The 21,589-nt window shown below is 49.4% G+C and overlaps 1 protein-coding gene across 1 annotated transcript in view; it reads right to left on the minus strand.

Annotated features, from left to right (window-relative positions):
* MSH4 (mutS homolog 4) overlaps positions 1 to 21,589 on the minus strand; it is a 111,227-nt gene that overhangs the window by 51,864 nt on the left and 37,774 nt on the right. The window contains exons 4-5 of the mRNA XM_088470754.1: positions 15,974 to 16,084; positions 13,002 to 13,117 (exon numbers count right to left, since the gene is read on the minus strand). Of these exons, the coding sequence (XP_088326880.1) occupies positions 13,002 to 13,117; positions 15,974 to 16,084 (227 nt within the window). The remainder of the gene's footprint in view (positions 1 to 13,001; positions 13,118 to 15,973; positions 16,085 to 21,589) is intronic.

Consider the following 21,589-nt stretch of genomic DNA (forward strand, 5'->3'; position numbering starts at 1 on the left):
GTCAGTGAGTGATATGACAGGGTCTGTGAGCGACATGATAAGGGCAACATAATAGGGTCTGTGAGTGACATGACAGGGTCTGTGAGTGACATGACAAGGTGTGTAAGTGACATGACAGGGTCAGTGAGTGACATGACAGGGTCTGTGAGCGACATGACAGGGTCTGTGAGCGACATGATAGGGTCAGTGAGCGACATGATAGGGTCAGTGAGTGACATGAAAGGGTCTGTGAGTGACATAACAGGGTCTGTGAGCGACATGACAGGGTGTGTGAGTGACATGACAGGGTCAGTGAGCGACATGATAGGGTCTGTGAGTGACAGGGTCAGTGAGTGATATGACAGGGTCTGTGAGCGACATAATAGGGTCTGTGAGCGACATGACAGGGTCAGTAAGTGACATGACAGGGTCAGTGAGTGATATGATAGGGTCTGTGAGCGACATGATAGGGTCTGTGAGTGACATGATAGGGTCTGTGAGCGACATGACAGGGTCAGTAAGTGACATGACAGGGTCAGTGAGTGATATGACAGGGTCTGTGAGCGACATGATAGGGTCTGTCAATGACAGGGTCTGTGAATGACATGATAGGGTCTGTGAGCGACATGATAGGGGCGACATGATAGGGTCTGTAAGTGACATGATAGGGTCTGTGAGCGACATGATAGGGTCTGTCAGTGACAGGGTCTATGAATGACATGATAGGGTCTGTGAGTGACATGACAGGGTCAGTAAGTGACATGACAGGGTCAGTGAGTGATATGACAGGGTCTGTGAGCGACATGATAAGGGCAACATAATAGGGTCTGTGAGTGACATGACAGGGTCTGTGAGTGACATGACAGGGTGTGTAAGTGACATGACAGGGTCAGTGAGTGACATGACAGGGTCTGTGAGCGACATGACAGGGTCTGTGAGCGACATGATAGGGTCAGTGAGCGACATGATAGGGTCAGTGAGTGACATGAAAGGGTCTGTGAGTGACATAACAGGGTCTGTGAGCGACATGACAGGGTGTGTGAGTGACATGACAGGGTCAGTGAGCGACATGATAGGGTCTGTGAGTGACAGGGTCAGTGAGTGATATGACAGGGTCTGTGAGCGACATAATAGGGTCTGTGAGCGACATGACAGGGTCAGTAAGTGACATGACAGGGTCAGTGAGTGATATGATAGGGTCTGTGAGCGACATGATAGGGTCTGTGAGCGACATGACAGGGTCAGTAAGTGACATGACAGGGTCAGTGAGTGATATGACAGGGTCTGTGAGCGACATGATAGGGTCTGTCAATGACAGGGTCTGTGAATGACATGATAGGGTCTGTGAGCGACATGATAGGGGCGACATGATAGGGTCTGTAAGTGACATGATAGGGTCTGTGAGCGACATGATAGGGTCTGTCAGTGACAGGGTCTATGAATGACATGATAGGGTCTGTGAGTGACATGATAGGGTCTGTGAGCGACATGATAGGGTCTGTGAGTGACAGGGTCTGTGAATGACATGATAGGGTCTGTGAGCGACATGATAGGGTCTGTGAGCGACATGACAGGGTCAGTAAGTGACATGACAGGGTCTGTGAGCGACATGATAGGGTCTGTGAGTGACATGATAGGGTCTGTGAGCGACATGACAGGGTCTGTGAGAGACATGATAGGGTCTGTGAGTGACAGGGTCTGTGAGTGACATGATAGGGTCTGTGAGTGACATGATAGGGTCTGTGAGTGACATGATACGGTCTGTGAGTGACATGATAGGGTCTGTGAGCGACATGATAGGGTCTGTGAGTGACATGATAGGGTCTGTGAGTGACATGATAGGGTCTGTGAGCGACATGAAAGGGTCTGTGAGTGAAATGATAGGGCCCGTGAGCGACATGAGGGTCTGTGACTGACATGATAGGGTCTGTGACTGACATGATAGGGTCTGTGACTGACATGATAGGGTCTGTGAGTGACATGATGGGGTCTGTGAGTGACATGACGGGGTCTGTGAGCGACACGACGGGGTCTGTGAGCGACACGACGGGGTCTGTGAGAGACATGATAGGGTCTGTGAGTGACATGACAGGGTCTGTGAGTGACATGACTGGGTTTGTGAGCGACATGATAGGGTCTGTGAGCGACATGATAGGATCTGTGAGTGACAGGGTCTGTGAGCGACATGATAGGGTCTGTGAGTGACATGATAGGGTCTGTGAGCGACATGATAGGGTCTGTGAGCGACATGATAGGGTCTGTGAGTGACATGATGGGGTCTGTGAGTGACATGATAGGGTCTGTGAGTGACAGGGTCTGTGAGTGACAGGGTCTGTGAATGACATGATAGGGTCTGTGAGAGACATGATGGGGTCTGTGAGTTACATTATAGGGTCTGTGAGTGACATGATGGGGTCTGTGAGCGACATTATGGGTCTGTGAGCGACATGATAGGGTCTGTGAGTGACATGACAGGGTCAGTGAGCGACATGACAGGGTCTGTGAGCAACACGATAGGGTCTGTGAGTGACAGGGTCTGTGAGCGACATGACAGGGTCAGTAAGTGACATGACAGGGTCAGTGAGTGATATGACAGGGTCTGTGAGCGACATGATAGGGTCTGTCAATGACAGGGTCTGTGAATGACATGATAGGGTCTGTGAGCGACATGATAGGGGCGACATGATAGGGTCTGTAAGTGACATGATAGGGTCTGTGAGCGACATGATAGGGTCTGTCAGTGACAGGGTCTATGAATGACATGATAGGGTCTGTGAGTGACATGATAGGGTCTGTGAGCGACATGATAGGGTCTGTGAGTGACAGGGTCTGTGAATGACATGATAGGGTCTGTGAGCGACATGATAGGGTCTGTGAGCGACATGACAGGGTCAGTAAGTGACATGACAGGGTCTGTGAGCGACATGATAGGGTCTGTGAGTGACATGATAGGGTCTGTGAGCAACATGACAGGGTCTGTGAGAGACATGATAGGGTCTGTGAGTGACAGGGTCTGTGAGTGACATGATAGGGTCTGTGAGTGACATGATAGGGTCTGTGAGTGACATGATACAGTCTGTGAGTGACATGATAGGGTCTGTGAGCAACATGATAGGGTCTGTGAGCGACATGATAGGGTCTGTGAGTGACATGATAGGGTCTGTGAGTGACATGATAGGGTCTGTGAGCGACATGAAAGGGTCTGTGAGTGAAATGATAGGGCCCGTGAGCGACATGAGGGTCTGTGACTGACATGATAGGGTCTGTGACTGACATGATAGGGTCTGTGAGTGACATGACGGGGTCTGTGAGTGACATGACGGGGTCTGTGAGCGACACGACGGGGTCTGTGAGCGACACGACGGGGTCTGTGAGAGACATGATAGGGTCTGTGAGCGACATGATAGGGTCTGTGAGTGACATGACAGGGTCTGTGAGTGACATGACAGGGTCTGTGAGTGACATGACAGGGTCTGTGAGTGACATGACTGGGTTTGTGAGCGACATGATAGGGTCTGTGAGCGACATGATAGGATCTGTGAGTGACAGGGTCTGTGAGCGACATGATAGGGTCTGTGAGTGACATGATAGGGTCTGTGAGCGACATGATAGGGTCTGTGAGCGACATGATAGGGTCTGTGAGTGACATGATGGGGTCTGTGAGTGACATGATAGGGTCTGTGAGTGACATTATAGGGTCTGTGAGTGACAGGGTCTGTGAATGACATGATAGGGTCTGTGAGCGACATGATAGGGGCGACATGATAGGGTCTGTAAGTGACATGATAGGGTCTGTGAGCGACATGATAGGGTCTGTCAGTGACAGGGTCTATGAATGACATGATAGGGTCTGTGAGTGACATGATAGGGTCTGTGAGCGACATGATAGGGTCTGTGAGTGACAGGGTCTGTGAATGACATGATAGGGTCTGTGAGCGACATGATAGGGTCTGTGAGCGACATGACAGGGTCAGTAAGTGACATGACAGGGTCTGTGAGCGACATGATAGGGTCTGTGAGTGACATGATAGGGTCTGTGAGCAACATGACAGGGTCTGTGAGAGACATGATAGGGTCTATGAGTGACAGGGTCTGTGAGTGACATGATAGGGTCTGTGAGTGACATGATAGGGTCTGTGAGTGACATGATACAGTCTGTGAGTGACATGATAGGGTCTGTGAGCAACATGATAGGGTCTGTGAGCGACATGATAGGGTCTGTGAGTGACATGATAGGGTCTGTGAGTGACATGATAGGGTCTGTGAGCGACATGAAAGGGTCTGTGAGTGAAATGATAGGGCCCGTGAGCGACATGAGGGTCTGTGACTGACATGATAGGGTCTGTGACTGACATGATAGGGTCTGTGAGTGACATGACGGGGTCTGTGAGTGACATGACGGGGTCTGTGAGCGACACGACGGGGTCTGTGAGCGACACGACGGGGTCTGTGAGAGACATGATAGGGTCTGTGAGCGACATGATAGGGTCTGTGAGTGACATGACAGGGTCTGTGAGTGACATGACAGGGTCTGTGAGTGACATGACAGGGTCTGTGAGTGACATGACTGGGTTTGTGAGCGACATGATAGGGTCTGTGAGCGACATGATAGGATCTGTGAGTGACAGGGTCTGTGAGCGACATGATAGGGTCTGTGAGTGACATGATAGGGTCTGTGAGCGACATGATAGGGTCTGTGAGCGACATGATAGGGTCTGTGAGTGACATGATGGGGTCTGTGAGTGACATGATAGGGTCTGTGAGTGACATTATAGGGTCTGTGAGTGACAGGGTCTGTGAATGACATGATAGGGTCTGTGAGAGACATGATGGGGTCTCTGAGTTACATTATAGGGTCTGTGAGTGACATGATGGGGTCTGTGAGCGACATGATAGGGTCTGTGAGCGACATGATAGGGTCTGTGAGCGACATGATAGGGTCTGTGAGTGACATGACAGGGTCTGTGAGTGACATGACAGGGTCTGTGAGCGACATGATAGGGTCTGTGAGCGACATGATAGGGTCTGTGAGCGACATGATAGGGTCTGTGAGCGACGTGATAGGGTCTGTGAGCGACGTGATAGGGTCTGTGAGCGACGTGATAGGATCTGTGAGCGACAGGGTCAGTGAGCGACATGACAGGGTCTGTGAGCAACATGATAGGGTCTGTGAGTGACAGGGTCTGTGAGTGACATGACAGGGTCAGTGAGTGATATGACAGGGTCTGTGAGCGACATAAGGGCAACATAATAGGGTCTGTGAGTGACATGACAGTGTCTGTGATTGACATGACAGGGTGTGTGAGTGACATGACAGGGTCTGTAAGTGACATGATAGGGTCTGTCAGTGACAGGGTCTGTGAATGACATGATAGGGTCTGTGAGTGAAATGATAGCGTCTGTGAGCGACATGATAGGGTCTGTGAGTGACAGGGTCTGTGAATGACATGATAGGGTCTGTGAGCGACATGATAGGGTCTGTGAGCGACATGACAGGGTCAGTAAGTGACATGACAGGGTCTGTGAGCGACATGACAGGGTCTGTGAGTGACATGATAGGGTCTGTGAGCGACATGACAGGGTCTGTGAGAGACATGATAGGGTCTGTGAGTGACAGGGTCTGTGAGTGACCATATAGGGTCTGTCAGTGACATGATAGGGTCTGTGAGTGACATGATAGGGTCTGTGAGTGACATGATACGGTCTGTGAGTGACATGATAGGGTCTGTGAGCGACATGATAGGGTCTGTGAGCGACATGATAGGGTCTGTGAGCGACATGATAGGGTCTGTGAGTGACATGATAGGGTCTGTGAGCGACATGAAAGGGTCTGTGAGTAAAATGATAGGGTCTGTGAGTGACATGATAGGGCCCGTGAGCGACATGAGGGTCTGTGAGCGACATGATAGGGTCTGTGAGTGACATGACAGGGTCTGTGAGTGACAGGGTCTGTGAATGACATGATAGGGTCTGTGAGCGACATGATAGGGTCTGTGAGCGACATGACAGGGTCAGTAAGTGACATGACAGGGTCTGTGAGCGACATGATAGGGTCTGTGAGTGACATGATAGGGTCTGTGAGCGACATGACAGGGTCTGTGAGAGACATGATAGGGTCTGTAAGTGACAGGGTCTGTGAGTGACATGATAGGGTCTGTCAGTGACATGATAGGGTCTGTGAGTGACATGATAGGGTCTGTGAGTGACATGATAGGGTCTGTGAGTGACATGATACAGTCTGTGAGTGACATGATAGGGTCTGTGAGCGACATGATAGGGTCTGTGAGTGACATGATATGGTCTGTGAGTGACATGATAGGGTCTGTGAGCGACATGAAAGGGTCTGTGAGTGAAATGACTGGGTTTGTGAGCGACATGATAGGGTCTGTGAGCGACATGATAGGATCTGTGAGTGACAGGGTCTGTGAGTGACATGATAGGGTCTGTGAGTGACATGATGGGGTCTGTGAGTGACATGATAGGGTCTGTGAGCGACATGACAGGGTCTGTGAGTGACATGACTGGGTTTGTGAGCGACATGATAGGGTCTGTGAGCGACATGATAGGATCTGTGAGTGACAGGGTCTGTGAGTGACATGATTGGGTCTGTGAGCGACATGATAGGGTCTGTGAGCGACATGATAGGGTCTGTGAGCGACATGATAGGGTCTGTGAGTGACATGATGGGGTCTGTGAGTGACATGATAGGGTCTGTGAGTGACATTATAGGGTCTGTGAGTGACAGGGTCTGTGAATGACATGATAGGGTCTGTGAGAGACATGATGTGGTCTGTGAGTTACATTATAGGGTCTGTGAGTGACATGATGGGGTCTGTGAGCGACATGATAGGGTCTGTGAGCGACATGATAGGGTCTGTGAGCGACATGATAGGGTCTGTGAGTGACATGACAGGGTCTGTGAGTGACATGATAGGGTCTGTGAGTGACATGATAGGGTCTGTGAGCGACATGATAGGGTCTGTGAGCGACATGATAGGGTCTGTGAGCGACGTGATAGGGTCTGTGAGCGACGTGATAGGGTCTGTGAGCGACAGGGTCAGTGAGCGACATGACAGGGTCTGTGAGCAACAAGACAGGGTCTGTGAGTGACAGGGTCTGTGAGTGACATGACAGGGTCAGTGAGTGATATGACAGGGTCTGTGAGCGACATGATAAGGGCAACATAATAGGGTCTGTGAGTGACATGACAGGGTCTGTGAGTGACATGACAGGGTGTGTGAGTGACATGACAGGGTCAGTGAGCGACATGACAGGGTCTGTAAGCGACATGACAGGGTCTGTGAGCGACATGATAGGGTCAGTGAGCGACATGATAGGGTCAGTGAGCGACATGATAGGGTCAGTGAGTGACATAACAGGGTCTGTGAGCGACATGACAGGGTGTGTGAGTGACATGACAGGGTCAGTGAGCGACATGATAGGGTCTGTGAGTGACAGGGTCAGTGAGTGATATGACAGGGTCTGTGAGCGACATAATAGGGTCTGTGAGTGACATGACAGGGTCTGTGAGTGACATGATAGGGTCTGTCAGTGACAGGGTCTGTGAATGACATGATAGGGTCTGTGAGCGACATGATAGGGGCGACATGATAGGGTCTGTAAGTGACATGATAGGGTCTGTGAGCGACATGATAGGGTCTGTCAGTGACAGGGTCTGTGAATGACATGATAGGGTCTGTGAGTGAAATGATAGGGTCTGTGAGCGACATGATAGGGTCTGTGAGTGACAGGGTCTGTGAATGACATGATAGGGTCTGTGAGCGACATGATAGGGTCTGTGAGCGACATGACAGGGTCAGTAAGTGACATGGCAGGGTCAGTAAGTGACATGGCAGGGTCTGTGAGCGACATGACAGGGTCTGTGAGTGACATGATAGGGTCTGTGAGCGACATGACAGGGTCTGTGAGAGACATGATAGGGTCTGTGAGTGACAGGGTCTGTGAGTGACATGATAGGGTCTGTCAGTGACATGATAGGGTCTGTGAGTGACATGATAGGGTCTGTGAGTGACATGATACAGTCTGTGAGTGACATGATAGGGTCTGTGAGTGACATGATAGGGTCTGTGAGCGACATGATAGGGTCTGTGAGCGACATGATAGGGTCTGTGAGCGACATGATAGGGTCTGTGAGCGACATGAAAGGGTCTGTGAGTGAAATGATAGGGTCTGTGAGTGACATGATAGGGCCCGTGAGCGACATGAGGGTCTGTGAGCGACATGACAGGGTCTGTGAGTGACATGACGGGGTCTGTGAGTGACATGACGGGGTCTGTGAGTGACATGATGGGGTCTGTGAGCGACACGACGGGGTCTGTGAGCGACACGACGGGGTCTGTGAGAGACATGATAGGGTCTGTGAGCGACATGATAGGGTCTGTGAGTGACATGACAGGGTCTGTGAGTGACATGACAGGGTCTGTGAGTGACATGACTGGGTTTGTGAGCGACATGATAGGGTCTGTGAGCGACATGATAGGATCTGTGAGTGACAGGGTCTGTGAGTGACATGATAGGGTCTGTGAGTGACATGATGGGGTCTGTGAGCGACATGATGGGGTCTGTGAGTGACATGATAGGGTCTGTGAGTGACATTATAGGGTCTGTGAGTGACAGGGTCTGTGAATGACATGATAGGGTCTGTGAGAGACATGATGGGGTCTGTGAGTTACATTAAGGGGGTCTGTGAGCGACATGATAGGGTCTGTGAGCGACATGATAGGGTCTGTGAGCGACATGACAGGGTCTGTGAGTGACATGACAGGGTCTGTGAGTGACATGACAGGGTCTGTGAGTTACATTATAGGGTCTGTGAGTGACATGATAGGGTCTGTGAGCGACATGATAGGGTCTGTGAGCGACATGATAGGGTCTGTGAGTGACATGATAGGGTCTGTGAGTGACATGATAGGGTCTGTGAGTGACATGACGGGGTCTGTGAGCGACATGATAAGGTCTGTGAGCGACATGATAGGGTCTGTGAGTGACATGATAAGGTCTGTGAGTGACATGACAGGGTCTGTGAGTGACATGACAGGGTCTGTGAGTGACATGACAGGGTCTGTGAGTGACATGATAGGGTCTGTGAGTTACATTATAGGGTCTGTGAGTGACATGACAGGGTCTGTGAGTGACATGATAGGGTCTGTGAGTTACATTATAGGGTCTGTGAGCGACATGATAGGGTCTGTGAGTGACATGATAGGGTCTGTGAGTTACATTATAGGGTCAGTGAGCGACATGATAGGGTCTGTGAGTGACAGGGTCTGTGAGTGACATGACAGGGTCTGTGAGTGACATGATTGGGTCTGTGAGTGACATTATAGGGTCTGTGAGCGACATGATAGGGTCTGTGAGCGACATGATAGGGTCTGTGAGTGACATGATGGGGTCTGTGAGTGACATGACAGGGTCTGTGAATGACATGATAGGGTCTGTGAGAGACATGATGGGGTCTGTGAGTTACATTATAGGGTCTGTGAGTGACATGATGGGGTCTGTGAGCGAATGATAGGGTCTGTGAGCGACATGATAGGGTCTGTGAGTGACATGATAGGGTCTGTGAGTGACATGACAGGGTCTGTGAGTGACATGATAGGGTCTGTGAGTTACATTATAGGGTCTGTGAGCGACATGATAGGGTCTGTGAGCGACATGATAGGGTCTGTGAGGGTCATGATAATAAATTCGTACGGCAGTAATTGTATATGTTGTGCTCTGATCAGTCTATTTAATTGAAAAACACGAATAGGCCTATATGTGGCGTTGTATTACACTGACAGATACATATAAATTAAGGTGGGGCAGGCCACGGACATGGCGATTGTTTTTTAGAGTATGTGGCACGTGATTGCAGTGTGCGTGTACGATTAGAAGAAAACCACGTTACTGGATCCCCATGGGAAACATCCTACATATCAGCTACTAATCCTCAGAGCCTGCTTGTACAATCCCATGCTCTCACCTGGAGTCCCTGTTATTCACCAGCAGTTCTAGGTTCTGCGCAGAAGCAGAGTCGATCATTGCGGTCTGTTCACTGCCGTGAAAACGGATCTTGAGAGATTTTGGAGCATAAACTGAATTCTGAATAAATTCAACATATTTCAGCAGTGCAGCCAATGCAGCCAGGCAGTAGTACCTACAGATTACAGCTAATATTATAATACACATATATCGCACATAAAGGGACCAACTTCACTCTCACGGTCTTCATTCATGGCAACGGTAAAAATAAAGCCGTTTCTTTTTTGACTTTGCTCCTCTTTATCACTAATAGTATCACTGACAGGTCTGTATAATCAAAGCAAAGTGTAACTTAAATAATAGGAATCACAGAGGACATATAGAAGAACAAGGTTGTTGACCAATTGTTTTTACACAGGACTTTAAAGTAACTTTTTATATCCCGTTGTATTTTCACAGTAGGGGGTACTTTCCATATAAAATCACTTAGCAATAAAGGATTTCATCTATAGGACAGTGGTTCTCAAACTCGGTCCTCAATGCACCCTAAGTCCAGGGAGCTCATTCAGACCTGACTGTAAGATGCAGCCGCTCGCTAGCAAAAAGAGGCCGGATATTTAAATGAAGCGCTCGCACTGCGTCGTGTAAGGACGCCCTCTATGTCTTAGCGAGCTACGGCAAAGAGCGCTCGCATGTGTATAAAGACGCCCCCTTGGCACTCGCAACACACGCCATCTCCGGGAACTGTAGGATTAATCGGTAACATCGAGAGCCATCGGAGCTGCTCGCAGTCCTTGAGGTTGCCTTTCCCCGCCGCAAGCACAATGATCAGTGCGGGCTGAAATACATGTAGGTGACGTGTACAATGATGCTACTTTGCTAATTATGCACTCCATTTAAACTGCGTTTTGGTGGCCTGACACGCCTATGTCCGCAACACCACTCCCCCGTTTACAAGCACCTTCCCCTGTAACTACCCACAAACGGCGCTATCCGTCGCTCAAAGTAGCGACCTGATAGTGGCTTACGAGCAAACAAAATCCAATCGCAAAGACTGGCTTGCGCATGCGCATTGCAAATTATACGCATGCGCAGACGGGCGAAAATCACTCACAGCGAGCGAGCGCACCTTAGCGACCGGGTCTGAATCAGGTCCCAGGTTTTAAGGATATCTATGATTGAGCACAGTTAATTAAATAAAGTAACTGAGATATTAATTAAATCACCTGTGCCCAAGCATTAATATATTCTTAAAACCTGGACTCTTATGTCAGGTACACACTAGACCATGGACCTGATTCAGACCCGATCGCTAAGGGGCGATCGCTCGCAGGCCGCCGATTGTTGCAAACTGCGCATGCATATTAGTCACAGTGCGCGTGCGTAAACCACTCACTGCGATCAGGAAAAGAGCGCTCGTAGCAGAAAGGCAGATCGCTCCTTTGAGTGACAGATAGCGCCGTTTGTGGGTGGTAACAGGGGAAGGTGCTTGTGAACGGGGGAGTGGTAATGCGAACACAGGCGTGTCTGGCCGTCATAATGGCGTTTTATGGGTGTGCTAAACTTCAAAGCTGCGTCATTGTACACGTCACCTGGCATCTTTTTTTGACTGAAGCACTCGCAGTACTTGCGGGAGCCAAAGCCTACCCCAAGCAGTACAAGTGCTTCCGATGGCTCTCGATGTTACCGATGGTCTTATTCACTTCCTGGACATGACGTGTGCTGCGAGAGTAGAGGGGGCGGTATTACACGAGCTTGCGAACGCATAGGCGCCGCTCACTAACACATAAAGGGCGTCCTTTAGCCATGCCTTGCGATCGTGGCTTTTGCATGCCCGGCCCCTTTTTTGGATGCGAGCGATCGCATCTATAGAGAGGCTCTGAATGAGCTCCCATGTGTGTAGCCAGCGATGGCAGATGCGACAGTGCGATATATCAGGTGATCCATACACACTGCACGATCTGGTGTACGACTGCCCGATATATCGTTCCGCCGCCGGATCTTCAGATCCTCTTGCACTGCAGATGTGATGAACGACGCACAAAAACACAATAGTGCGTACACACTGGATGATGTGGACAATTTGCCAAAACGACAAATTGTCTAATATATTGGGCCTGATTCAGAGCCGCTCGCTCGTGCTGTGCATTCGCAAGCGGCCCGATGTTCTGCGTACGCTTCATTCTGTGCATGCGCGAACTACACACTGCGATCGCATCCCACTCGTTCGCCCAGCAAAGGCAGCCCAGGGTAATGAGTGACAGGAGAGGCCGTTTGTCGGTGGTAACAGGGGCAGGACACTAACTGGTTGGAGATGCAGGCGTGTCTGAGTGTTCTAACGCCGTTTTAGAGGCGTGCATAATTAACAGGCAGCGTCATAGCACGTCACTTGCATTTTTTTTTACACTGATTTCCTCGCAATGCTTGCGGTAGGGTAAAGCAACCGCAAGCGCTGCGTTCACATCCGATGGTGCTCGATGTACCAATGTTTTAATACACTTCCTGGAGATGACGTGTTGCTGGTGGGCTGCTCTGCCTGTGCGATTGGGCGTACGCATACACAAAGTGGCCGCATGCTAAGACATGGTGGGTGTGCTTATGCCTTGGTGAGCGTTCGCTTCCCGTGGCGTCACTTTGAAAAATGTGCATACGCATCCAGCGAGCGTACGCAGATAGTGAGCGGGTCTGAATCAGGCCCATAGTCCAGTGTGTACCCAGCTTTAAGGTGCTCTGAGGACCGAGTTTGGGAACCTCGGCTCTAGGACATTTTACATAAACTCATGCCACTGGAGCATTATATCTGAATAAATAACAAATGTATGAATCTGCAATGCATCCACTAGAATAAACCGGCATAATCTCAGTATTCATAGAAAGCAGCTGGCGGATGGACAGACTTCTATAAAGAAAGCCGGGGAAATAGTGACACCAACAGGCTATGACATATAAGGGTTATGTTAGGATTCTTCTGCTATGTACTATAGGTCTACACTAATCATAGAGAATGGTTCATTTCACAGGAACCTAATTATACATACTTAGACTTAACTTCCATTAGCACCGTACTGAATTCTGGGGCGCATAACTGCTCAATGTATTCCAGGCCCTTCGTTTCATTAAAATATTTCCTCTGTACAGTAGTAAATGACACATCCTGCAAGTTACAAAACACATTGTATTACAATATTTAAAAACATATTATCGATCTAGAGGTTACATATCAGGACATGAGTGAATTTATTAAGGCGCCTTTATGAAGAAAGCAAAATCAGGAGCTGACTGAGCGTGCCCTATCTGAGCTATGAGAGACAGACGCTGATTGGCTGCCCTGCTACTAACTTGCCGTAGACTCTTTTCCGACTCATTGCTCTGCCCGGTCACTTCGGAGCAAATCTGGGTCAAGGTGTGTGTGTGTTTTTTTTTTTATTTGCCATCGGACTAACTCAGATCAAGACAGGAACAAGGATATTATAATAGGCACCAAGTTTAAAATTTTTAAAGGGGACAACCATCTATATTCTTTTATTTACGAGAGCACTTTTTTTAAAATACATACAGTATGGCACAATTAACATTATTTATTGTGGGGGCAACAATTAATCTTATTACCTTGGTACCCACCACCCAGGGATACCAGGAGGCACCCAATGCTATTTAGAGTTAAGATGGTCACTTCTAGGTAGGATGGGGGCACACAATTGTACAGTCCCCCACCCCCAGGAGGAGGGAACACGAATAGTTTGGGCCAATTAGAGGGGGAAGGGATTAGGGAACCCCCGGGGGGACTTAGGGTTAGGCACCCCCAGGGGGAGGTTAGGGTTAGACACCACCGGGGGGGGGGAGGTTAGGGTTAGGCACCACTACGGGAGGGTTGAGGGGAGAGGGGAGGGTTAGGGTACTTACCAGCCCCAGTGGGGATCTTCAGCTTTCGGGCTTGCGGCATCAGTATTTAGTCAGACGGCTTCCTAACAGTCGGCATTTCATACCCAACCCCATACTTATTCCTTACATGCCACATGACTACCACGTGCCCCTTACATGCCACCAGTCCTCTCCACATGTCCTTTACATGCCAACAGACCTCCCCACCCAACCTTTTACATGTCCATCACACATATCAAGCAAAGCATGTCTATGTAGTTTTCATTAATCCTCCAAATAATCACGTTTTTATAGAAGTTTTGGAAGGGCTGGCAGAAGGTCCATGGGCACTCTAGGTGAGACCAATCCCATGAGGCTGCTGATCTACCAAGAGTTAGAGAAGCATGTGATCTCCTCCTCCAATCAGAGCACAACACGTCAGAAAATAAGGAAAGTTGTAGTTGCAGCTCAGTGCTATCCTTAGGTACACCACTCCTATATAACTACTTAATATGACTTTTTCTAGGATAGTCCACAAGCGCTGTCCAATAGGGGAATATCACCGTTCCACCTCTTTATATTCTTTTTTCCCGTCAATGCTCCTCCCTCCTGGTTATCACCATCAGGTTATATAATGGTTCGCACTCACCATGAGTTAGAAAAGGAGGTTCACTAACAGGTATCTTTTTAACTTTTCACTCCCACTGGTTCCTTTATTTCAATATGGACAATCTTTCTTAGCACTTTTCCACGAATAAATGGAAATGTACTCACCAAAACACCCCTTGGTTCTTTCACATAACGATTCCTTTACACTCAGATACGTCCTCAATTCTCAAGCAGGGACAGTGTTTATTTTATACCAACAATTTTATTCATTCACAAAGTTTTTTCCAAAAAGAAAAAAAGATATTCATCCAGTATATCAGCCCAAGAGAGGCAGCTACGATATACAATCGGGAAGCCGACTGCCTAAATACCGGCAGCCGGCTTCCCAACTGTCATATCCCGGCAAGGGTGAAATGCCGGGCGTCTAGATGTAGACGCCCGGCATTTCCCCGATGCTGGGAGACCGGCGCCCGGCATCCCAATCGTAGAGATGCCGGGCGCCGCGAGCGGATAGCCGCGGGGGGGGAGGGTTAGGTTTAGGGCTCCCGGGGGGGACTTAGGGTTAGGCACCCCCCGGGAGGGTTAGGCTAGGGGGAGGGAGGGTTAGGCACCCCCGGGGGGACTTAGGGTTAGGCACCCCCCCGGGGGACTTAGGTTTAGGCAGCGGGGAAGGGGGTGGTTAGGCACTTAGAGGGGGGATTAGGGTTAGGCACTTGGGGGGGAGGTTAGAGTTAGGCACCCCTAAGGAGGGTTAGGGTTAGGTTAGTAGATACTCAACTATCCACGATCGGGATTTCCAGCGCTGTCGGGCTTCCGCTGCCGGGATCTCTGCTGATGTCGGGCTGCCGCTGCCGGGAATCGGCGGTATTTCATACCAATTCCGCAGCTACAACCCCGGGAAATGAGGCTGCTTCCCCACGTCCAAACATAACAAGGACAACGGCTGGATAAAATCACTGGAAGATCATATAAAAATATCAAGGTCCACCACCATCTACGCGTTTCAGAGTCCTTGCTCAGGATGTGTCCTTGTTATATTTGGACGTGGGGAAGCAGCCTCATTTCCTGGGATTGTAGCTGCCTCTCTTGGGCTGATATACTGGATGAATATCTTTTTTCTTTTTGGAAAAAACTTTGTGAATGAATAAAATGATGGATTTTGCACATCTTTTCTCCTGCCTTTGGGTGGAGAAACTTTTCCGCCTCTTTTTGCCTATGGAGTTTTCGCACATGCGAAAACGTCCTGGAATTGAATAGGGCGATACTTTGGAAAGTGGCAAAAACATCTCATCTGCACATGTTTTTCGCCGATCGTAGCTTTTTGTCTCTAATTGATTACGGGCCTTAATTGGAGTGGCAAGGGATTGCAGAACGTACATCCTTGGGAAAGTGACTTATAAATGTCACTCACTCACTACCTTTACGTCCTGTAAAACAAAGGCTAGAAAACAACAGGCTATAAAAGTGCTAACGATTTAATGTTCAACAGCCAAACATACACAAATGCATCACTAAAGCTTTTTAAGCTACAGCCGTTTACCTTGAAATTCTCAGTTATGAGATGGAACAGTTCTGTGGTCTTCCCGCTGTCACAGGCCGTATTTGACATCAAAATCTCCAGTGGTGACAGAATTTGGAGTTTTGTTATCACCTACAATATGTATATATTTGTTATTGCAACATAATTAAGAAATAGGCAAAAACCTTACACTTTAATGGCCTCAATAAAAGTTAGGAGCAAATCCAACTACAAAAATTTAATTTTGCAAATTGACAAAACACTGTAGCTCAACAGGGCGGAGGGCAATTTAGAAAGTGTGTATGTGGGAAGGGGGGGGGGGTGCATCCTAGCTCTGCCTTAAATCGCAGTGTGAAAATAAATGTGCCCAGTATATGGGAGCTGCCTGCCAAAGTAGTTAGTGTTTTTCCAGCATGCATAAAAGAATGAGAGATTGCATTTGTAGCCAATACAGGGATTTGTCTCGGTGTCTGACCTGTGCCCTTCAGCTGGATTTGTGGCCTGATGCAGAGACGTACGCTAATGCCGCTTCTGTGTACGCAGCTGCTGTGCGGATATATGCAAATGTCGCATCGCTGGGATATATAATGAGAAGTCTGCGGCTTTGGAAATTTATGCATCTGCGAACAGACGCAGCATTGTTCGCAAATCACTTGATTATCGCAGTTATGAGTAACCGTGCGGTCGTGCAGAATGGCCCCATGTACTGAGACGCAGGAGCCAATTTCACTGCATATGGGAACGCAGACTGTGACACGTCCCGAAAACGGTTGCGACACGCCTTTGCTGCTACTCCACGTAACCTCCCCCAAAACCTCCCTGCCTGTCATTCACACTGCAAGTAAAACGTTGCTACGAGCGACTACGATAATGTATCTTGACGCATGTGCAGTGAGACTTAGACGCATGCACAGATTGCCGATCATCGGTCAACGGTGAAAACATCTATGAATCAGGCCCTTCGTCCATTAACTAAATGAGGGTCTTAGAGCCGTATTCAATTTGAGCCGAGCCGCGATACTTTTTCGCGTCCTGGACTTTTCACCTACTTTGCCTGTTTTGTAGACGGAAAAGTATCACGCACGTGCCCGCTTTACCCCGTATTCAATTTGAAAGTACACGAAAACGGGACCCGGCGAAACTTGAACAGACGAAAAGTACTGTCAGATTTGGGGAAATCAGCCTGACACCCCCCAAAAGATGCTCTGACATGGGGGTTAGCTATGGTACCCCCGATTTGGCTTGCTGAAGGTATTTGGTGTTTTTAAACGGGCTCGATAGCTGCTAAATAGCGTTTTTCTATACGTGGTGCAGAATAGTATTTAGGAGTATTTTTTCCAGAAAATAACTATTCCCAGCAAATTTGGGGTACTTGGAAATGGGGGTCAGCATAATTAAAAGTTGCTAAAGTGAAGTTGAAGAAATCATGAAAAATCCACCTGCCGCAAGCACCTGCAATGAAAAAAACACCTGGGGCATACTTGGGGACCCCCCTAGAGGCAAGTTCACTAGTTTTTAACTTTGTCCCCCAACATTTTTTTTGCCCCCTTTTTCAAAGTCATTTTTTGGGGTGTCCTTAAGTGTCTTTTTTAAAAAATTTACAGTTTACCTTTGGGGGTCTGAAGGCTGCATGGGGGGTTCCCACAATGTTGCACCCTAAAACCCCAATTCTGCACTTTTTCCGCCTCCCATTCATAGGCGAAACTTTTTCGCCTAGTACATTGCATTGACATTGACGCCTAGGCGGAAAGTCTTTCAAATTGAATACGGGGTAAAAGTAAAACAGGTGAAAATTACGTCATCTGCGAAAAAGTATCGCGGATCCGGACTTTTCGCCTCAAATTGAATACAGGCTTAAGTGTCTTTACTCACAGGGGGAGATGTATTATAGCGCCACGTGCCGCTATAGCTCTTCCTGCTTCGCCTTTAAACCGAGGTGGAGCAGGAAGCAGTACAGATGACATGTATGAACATCTCGTCTGCCGGAGTGGAGGAGTAAAAGCCGGGAAGCCGCTGCCGCCAGGGACACTGCTGTCCCTGCTGTGGTGGGGCAATACCTGCAGCTGTCAAAATTGATAGCTGCAGCAGTCAGTACGGTCATTGCCACTGGCCATTCATACATTGGGTGGCACAATGTAGATAGCAGCGTCAATAATGACGGAGGCACATAGCGCCCGTCATTTAACACCCAAACCTACATTAATACATGGGGGAGAAGCAGTATCAACGCACATAACGTGTGCTGATACCACTCCTCCCCCATATTGCCCCTTTATACATCTCCTCTGTGACGACCCAAGTGCCCCCCACCCCAGCTAGTTAAAACCCTGCAGCTTAGCTCGTCCCAAAATTATGTACATTTACAGGCTGTTTCTGCTGTCCAGTGTATAAGGGCAGGAAGGACAGATGATCAGGAGAGGGCCCAGCTGAGGCAGCTCACTCTGGGCCTGATTCAGACCCACTCGCGAGCGCTCGCAAGCGGGTCGGTTAGCCCAGTGCGCATGTGCACGACGGAGGGAGCTCCGTCGTGCGCATGCGCGAGACCCGAATAGCGACGGCCAAGCCGTTGCTCTAGATCTCGCACCAAAGGGGGCGTGCTGTCGATGGTGAGTGACAGCACGCCCCCTTTGGTGGGCGTGCCTGCCCAGACAGAGGCGTTCCCATCACTAGTGATGTTAGTGGGAGTGCTTTTGGCTCTGATAGAGCCAAAATAACTCCAGGGCTTGCGGCAGACGACACCCTACCACAAGGGTCTCATCGCAAGCCCGATGGTCGCAATGGTCTTGACCATCATCACGGACGGTCGCATAAGCTGTGGGTGGTAACCCACAGCTATGCGTGATGTTAGTGGGAGTGCTTTTGGCTCTGATAGAGCCAAAATCACTCCAGGGCTTGCGGAAGACGACACCCTACCGCAAGGGTCTCATCGCAAGCCCGATGGTCGTATAAGGGCAGGAAGGACAGATAATCAGGAGAGGGCCCAGCTGAGGCAGCTCACTCTGGGCCTAATTCAGACCCGCTCACGAGCACTGAGCGCTCGCAAGCCAGTCGATATTGGCCAAGTGCGCATGCGCACGACGGAGGCAACTCCATCGTGCGCTTGCGCGAGACCAGAATAATGACGGCCAAGCCGTCGTTATGGGTCTCGCACCAAAGGGGGCGTGCTGTTGATGGTGAGTGACAGCACGCCCCCTTTGGTGGGCGTGGCTGCCCAGACGGAGGCGTTCCCATGGGATGCTGGGGAGCTGGCCAACAGCAAGAGATCGTCTAAGTATGGGAGCAGTCTGATCCCTTGATGATGAAGATAGGCCGCCATAACTGCCATGATCTTAGTAAAGACCTGAGGAGCCGTTGAAAGGCCAAAAAGCAGAGTCTGAAATTGGTAATGTTGCTGTAGTATAGCAAACCGGAGATATTGTTGAAGAGAAGGCGATATAGGTATATGTAGGCAAGCAACTTGAATGTCCAGAGACACCATAAAGTCCCCAGGCTCTATAGCCAGGATAATAGAGTGGAGGGTTTCCATACGAAACCTGGGCACCCTGATAAACTTGTCCAGAGATTGAGGTTAAGGATAGGCTGATGAGACCCGTTGGGCTTCTGAACTAAGAAAAGAGTAGAATAATAGCCCTTCCCTCACTGTGAGGGGACCGGAATTATTACTCCTGAGAGCAGTAAGGTCTGAACGTCCTTTTAGAGCAGCAGGGCCTTGCTTGTTGTCCTTTTGAGGTACTGTGCAAAAGAACTGCTGGGGGGGGGTCGCTTGAGGAAGGATAGGGCATATCTGTGGGAGACCACTTCTCTTACCCAGGCGTCTGATGTGGTCTGACGCGAGAACTGGGCAAATTGAGGAAGTCGGCCTCCCACCCTGGGAGCCGCCAGGGAAAGGCCCGCCCTATCAGGCTGAAGGCTTGTCCTCAGATTTGGTAGGCGGACGTCTAGTAGCCCAGGTCTGTTTTGTTTTAGGCTTGGAGGCCTTAATTGATGCCTGATGCCTTGAAAAGGACTGACCATTAGCTTTTCCTTGAGGACGAAAGGACCAAAAGGATGACATCCGAGGCTTCGCATTATGGCCCTGATTCAGAGCCGGACACTCTGACCAGAGCGCTCGCTCTGAATCAGGGCCCACCTCCATTAATATGGAGCGTGCTCCTGGACGCTCTTATAGCTGTGGGTCACCACCCACAGCATATACGAGCGTGCAAAATGATGGTCGCGATGGTCTTGACCATCGCGACCATTGGAACTGCGAGAGAAAGCCTGCGGTTGGGTTTCTCAACCGCAAGGCCAGGAGTGATTTTGGCTCTATCAGAGCCAAAATCACTCCCACTGATATCACTAGTGATGTCAGTGGGGCCGGCTTCAGACGGTAGGCGTTCCCTTGGGAACGCCTCCGTCTGGCAGGCACGCCCCCGGCACGCCCACCAAAGGGGACTTGCTGTCAGTCACCATCGACAGCACGCCCCCTTCGATGAGACACTCCGAGCGAAGGAAAGTCCTTCGCTCGTCGGGTCTCGCGCATGCGCACGACGGAGCTCCTTCCGTCGTGCGCATGCGCAGTGGGGAACATCGACCCACTTGCAAGCGTACTGCCGCTCGCGAGTGGGTCTGAATGACCCCCTATATGCAGAGGGCAGGAACGCCATCTTGGAAGCTGCCAAGGTAGTCACAATTTTGCCCAATTCTGGGCCAAACAGGATATCCCCAGAATAAGGCAGACTCCAAAACCTTTTTAGAGTCCGCATCTGCCTTCCATGACCGGAGCCAAACAATACGGCAGGCTACTAGAGAAGTGGCAGATGCCTTGGAGGCTAGGAGAGCCGTATCCATAGCTGCTTCACCCAAATAGGAGGCTGCATCTCTAATGTGAGATATGTAGGACAGCTGTTTCCTCGAAGCATCAGAGGGAAATGTCTCTTCTAGGGCCTCTGCCCAACTCTTAATGGCTTTTGCCACCCAGGCCGTAGCCCTAGCAGGATGAGTAATAGCTCCTGTAAGAGAGTATATAGATTTTAGACAAGCTTCCATCCTTCTATCCATAGTCTCCTTCAAGGAGGTTGCAGTATGGATAGGTAAGGTAGCATTCTTGACCAGAAGTGTCACGTGGGAATCCATTGCTGGGGGAACTTCCCATTTAGTGCAATCAGAAGCGGGAAGAGGGTAAAAGAGGGTTAAACGTTTAGGCAGCTGAAATCTTTTACTGAGCATACTCCATGCATCGCTCATGTGATCAGATAGCTGATCCGAGTGAGTGCATAACGGTGGGTTTCATTCTGATCGAAATGAAGTTACACACATGACCAAATGATTGAGTACAAATTAACACACTGTATTTACAAGTAACAAACAACATACAAAGTATACAGTATACTCAACTTTTGTCTATGTATTCAGGTGACACCGGCGATTCATTATCTTCAACATAAGATGTAATTCATCTTCATCTTCTCTGGGGAGCCCTCGTTTCAATAACAGCCAGGTCTTTCAATTTACATTGTAGGCACCCTACTGCAATCTCAGGTCCATACACGAGCCGAAGAGCCTTTGGCTAGGTCTTGAGTTATATACCATAGTCTGGGTGTTGGCTTTTCGGATATTAAGCCCATATTAGTTACATACTGGGTATCAAGCACGGAC

This window comes from Taudactylus pleione, unplaced genomic scaffold (genome assembly GCF_031769625.1).
Source record: "Taudactylus pleione unplaced genomic scaffold, aTauple2 ptg000103l, whole genome shotgun sequence".
NCBI classification, from domain to species: Eukaryota; Metazoa; Chordata; class Amphibia; order Anura; family Myobatrachidae; genus Taudactylus; species Taudactylus pleione.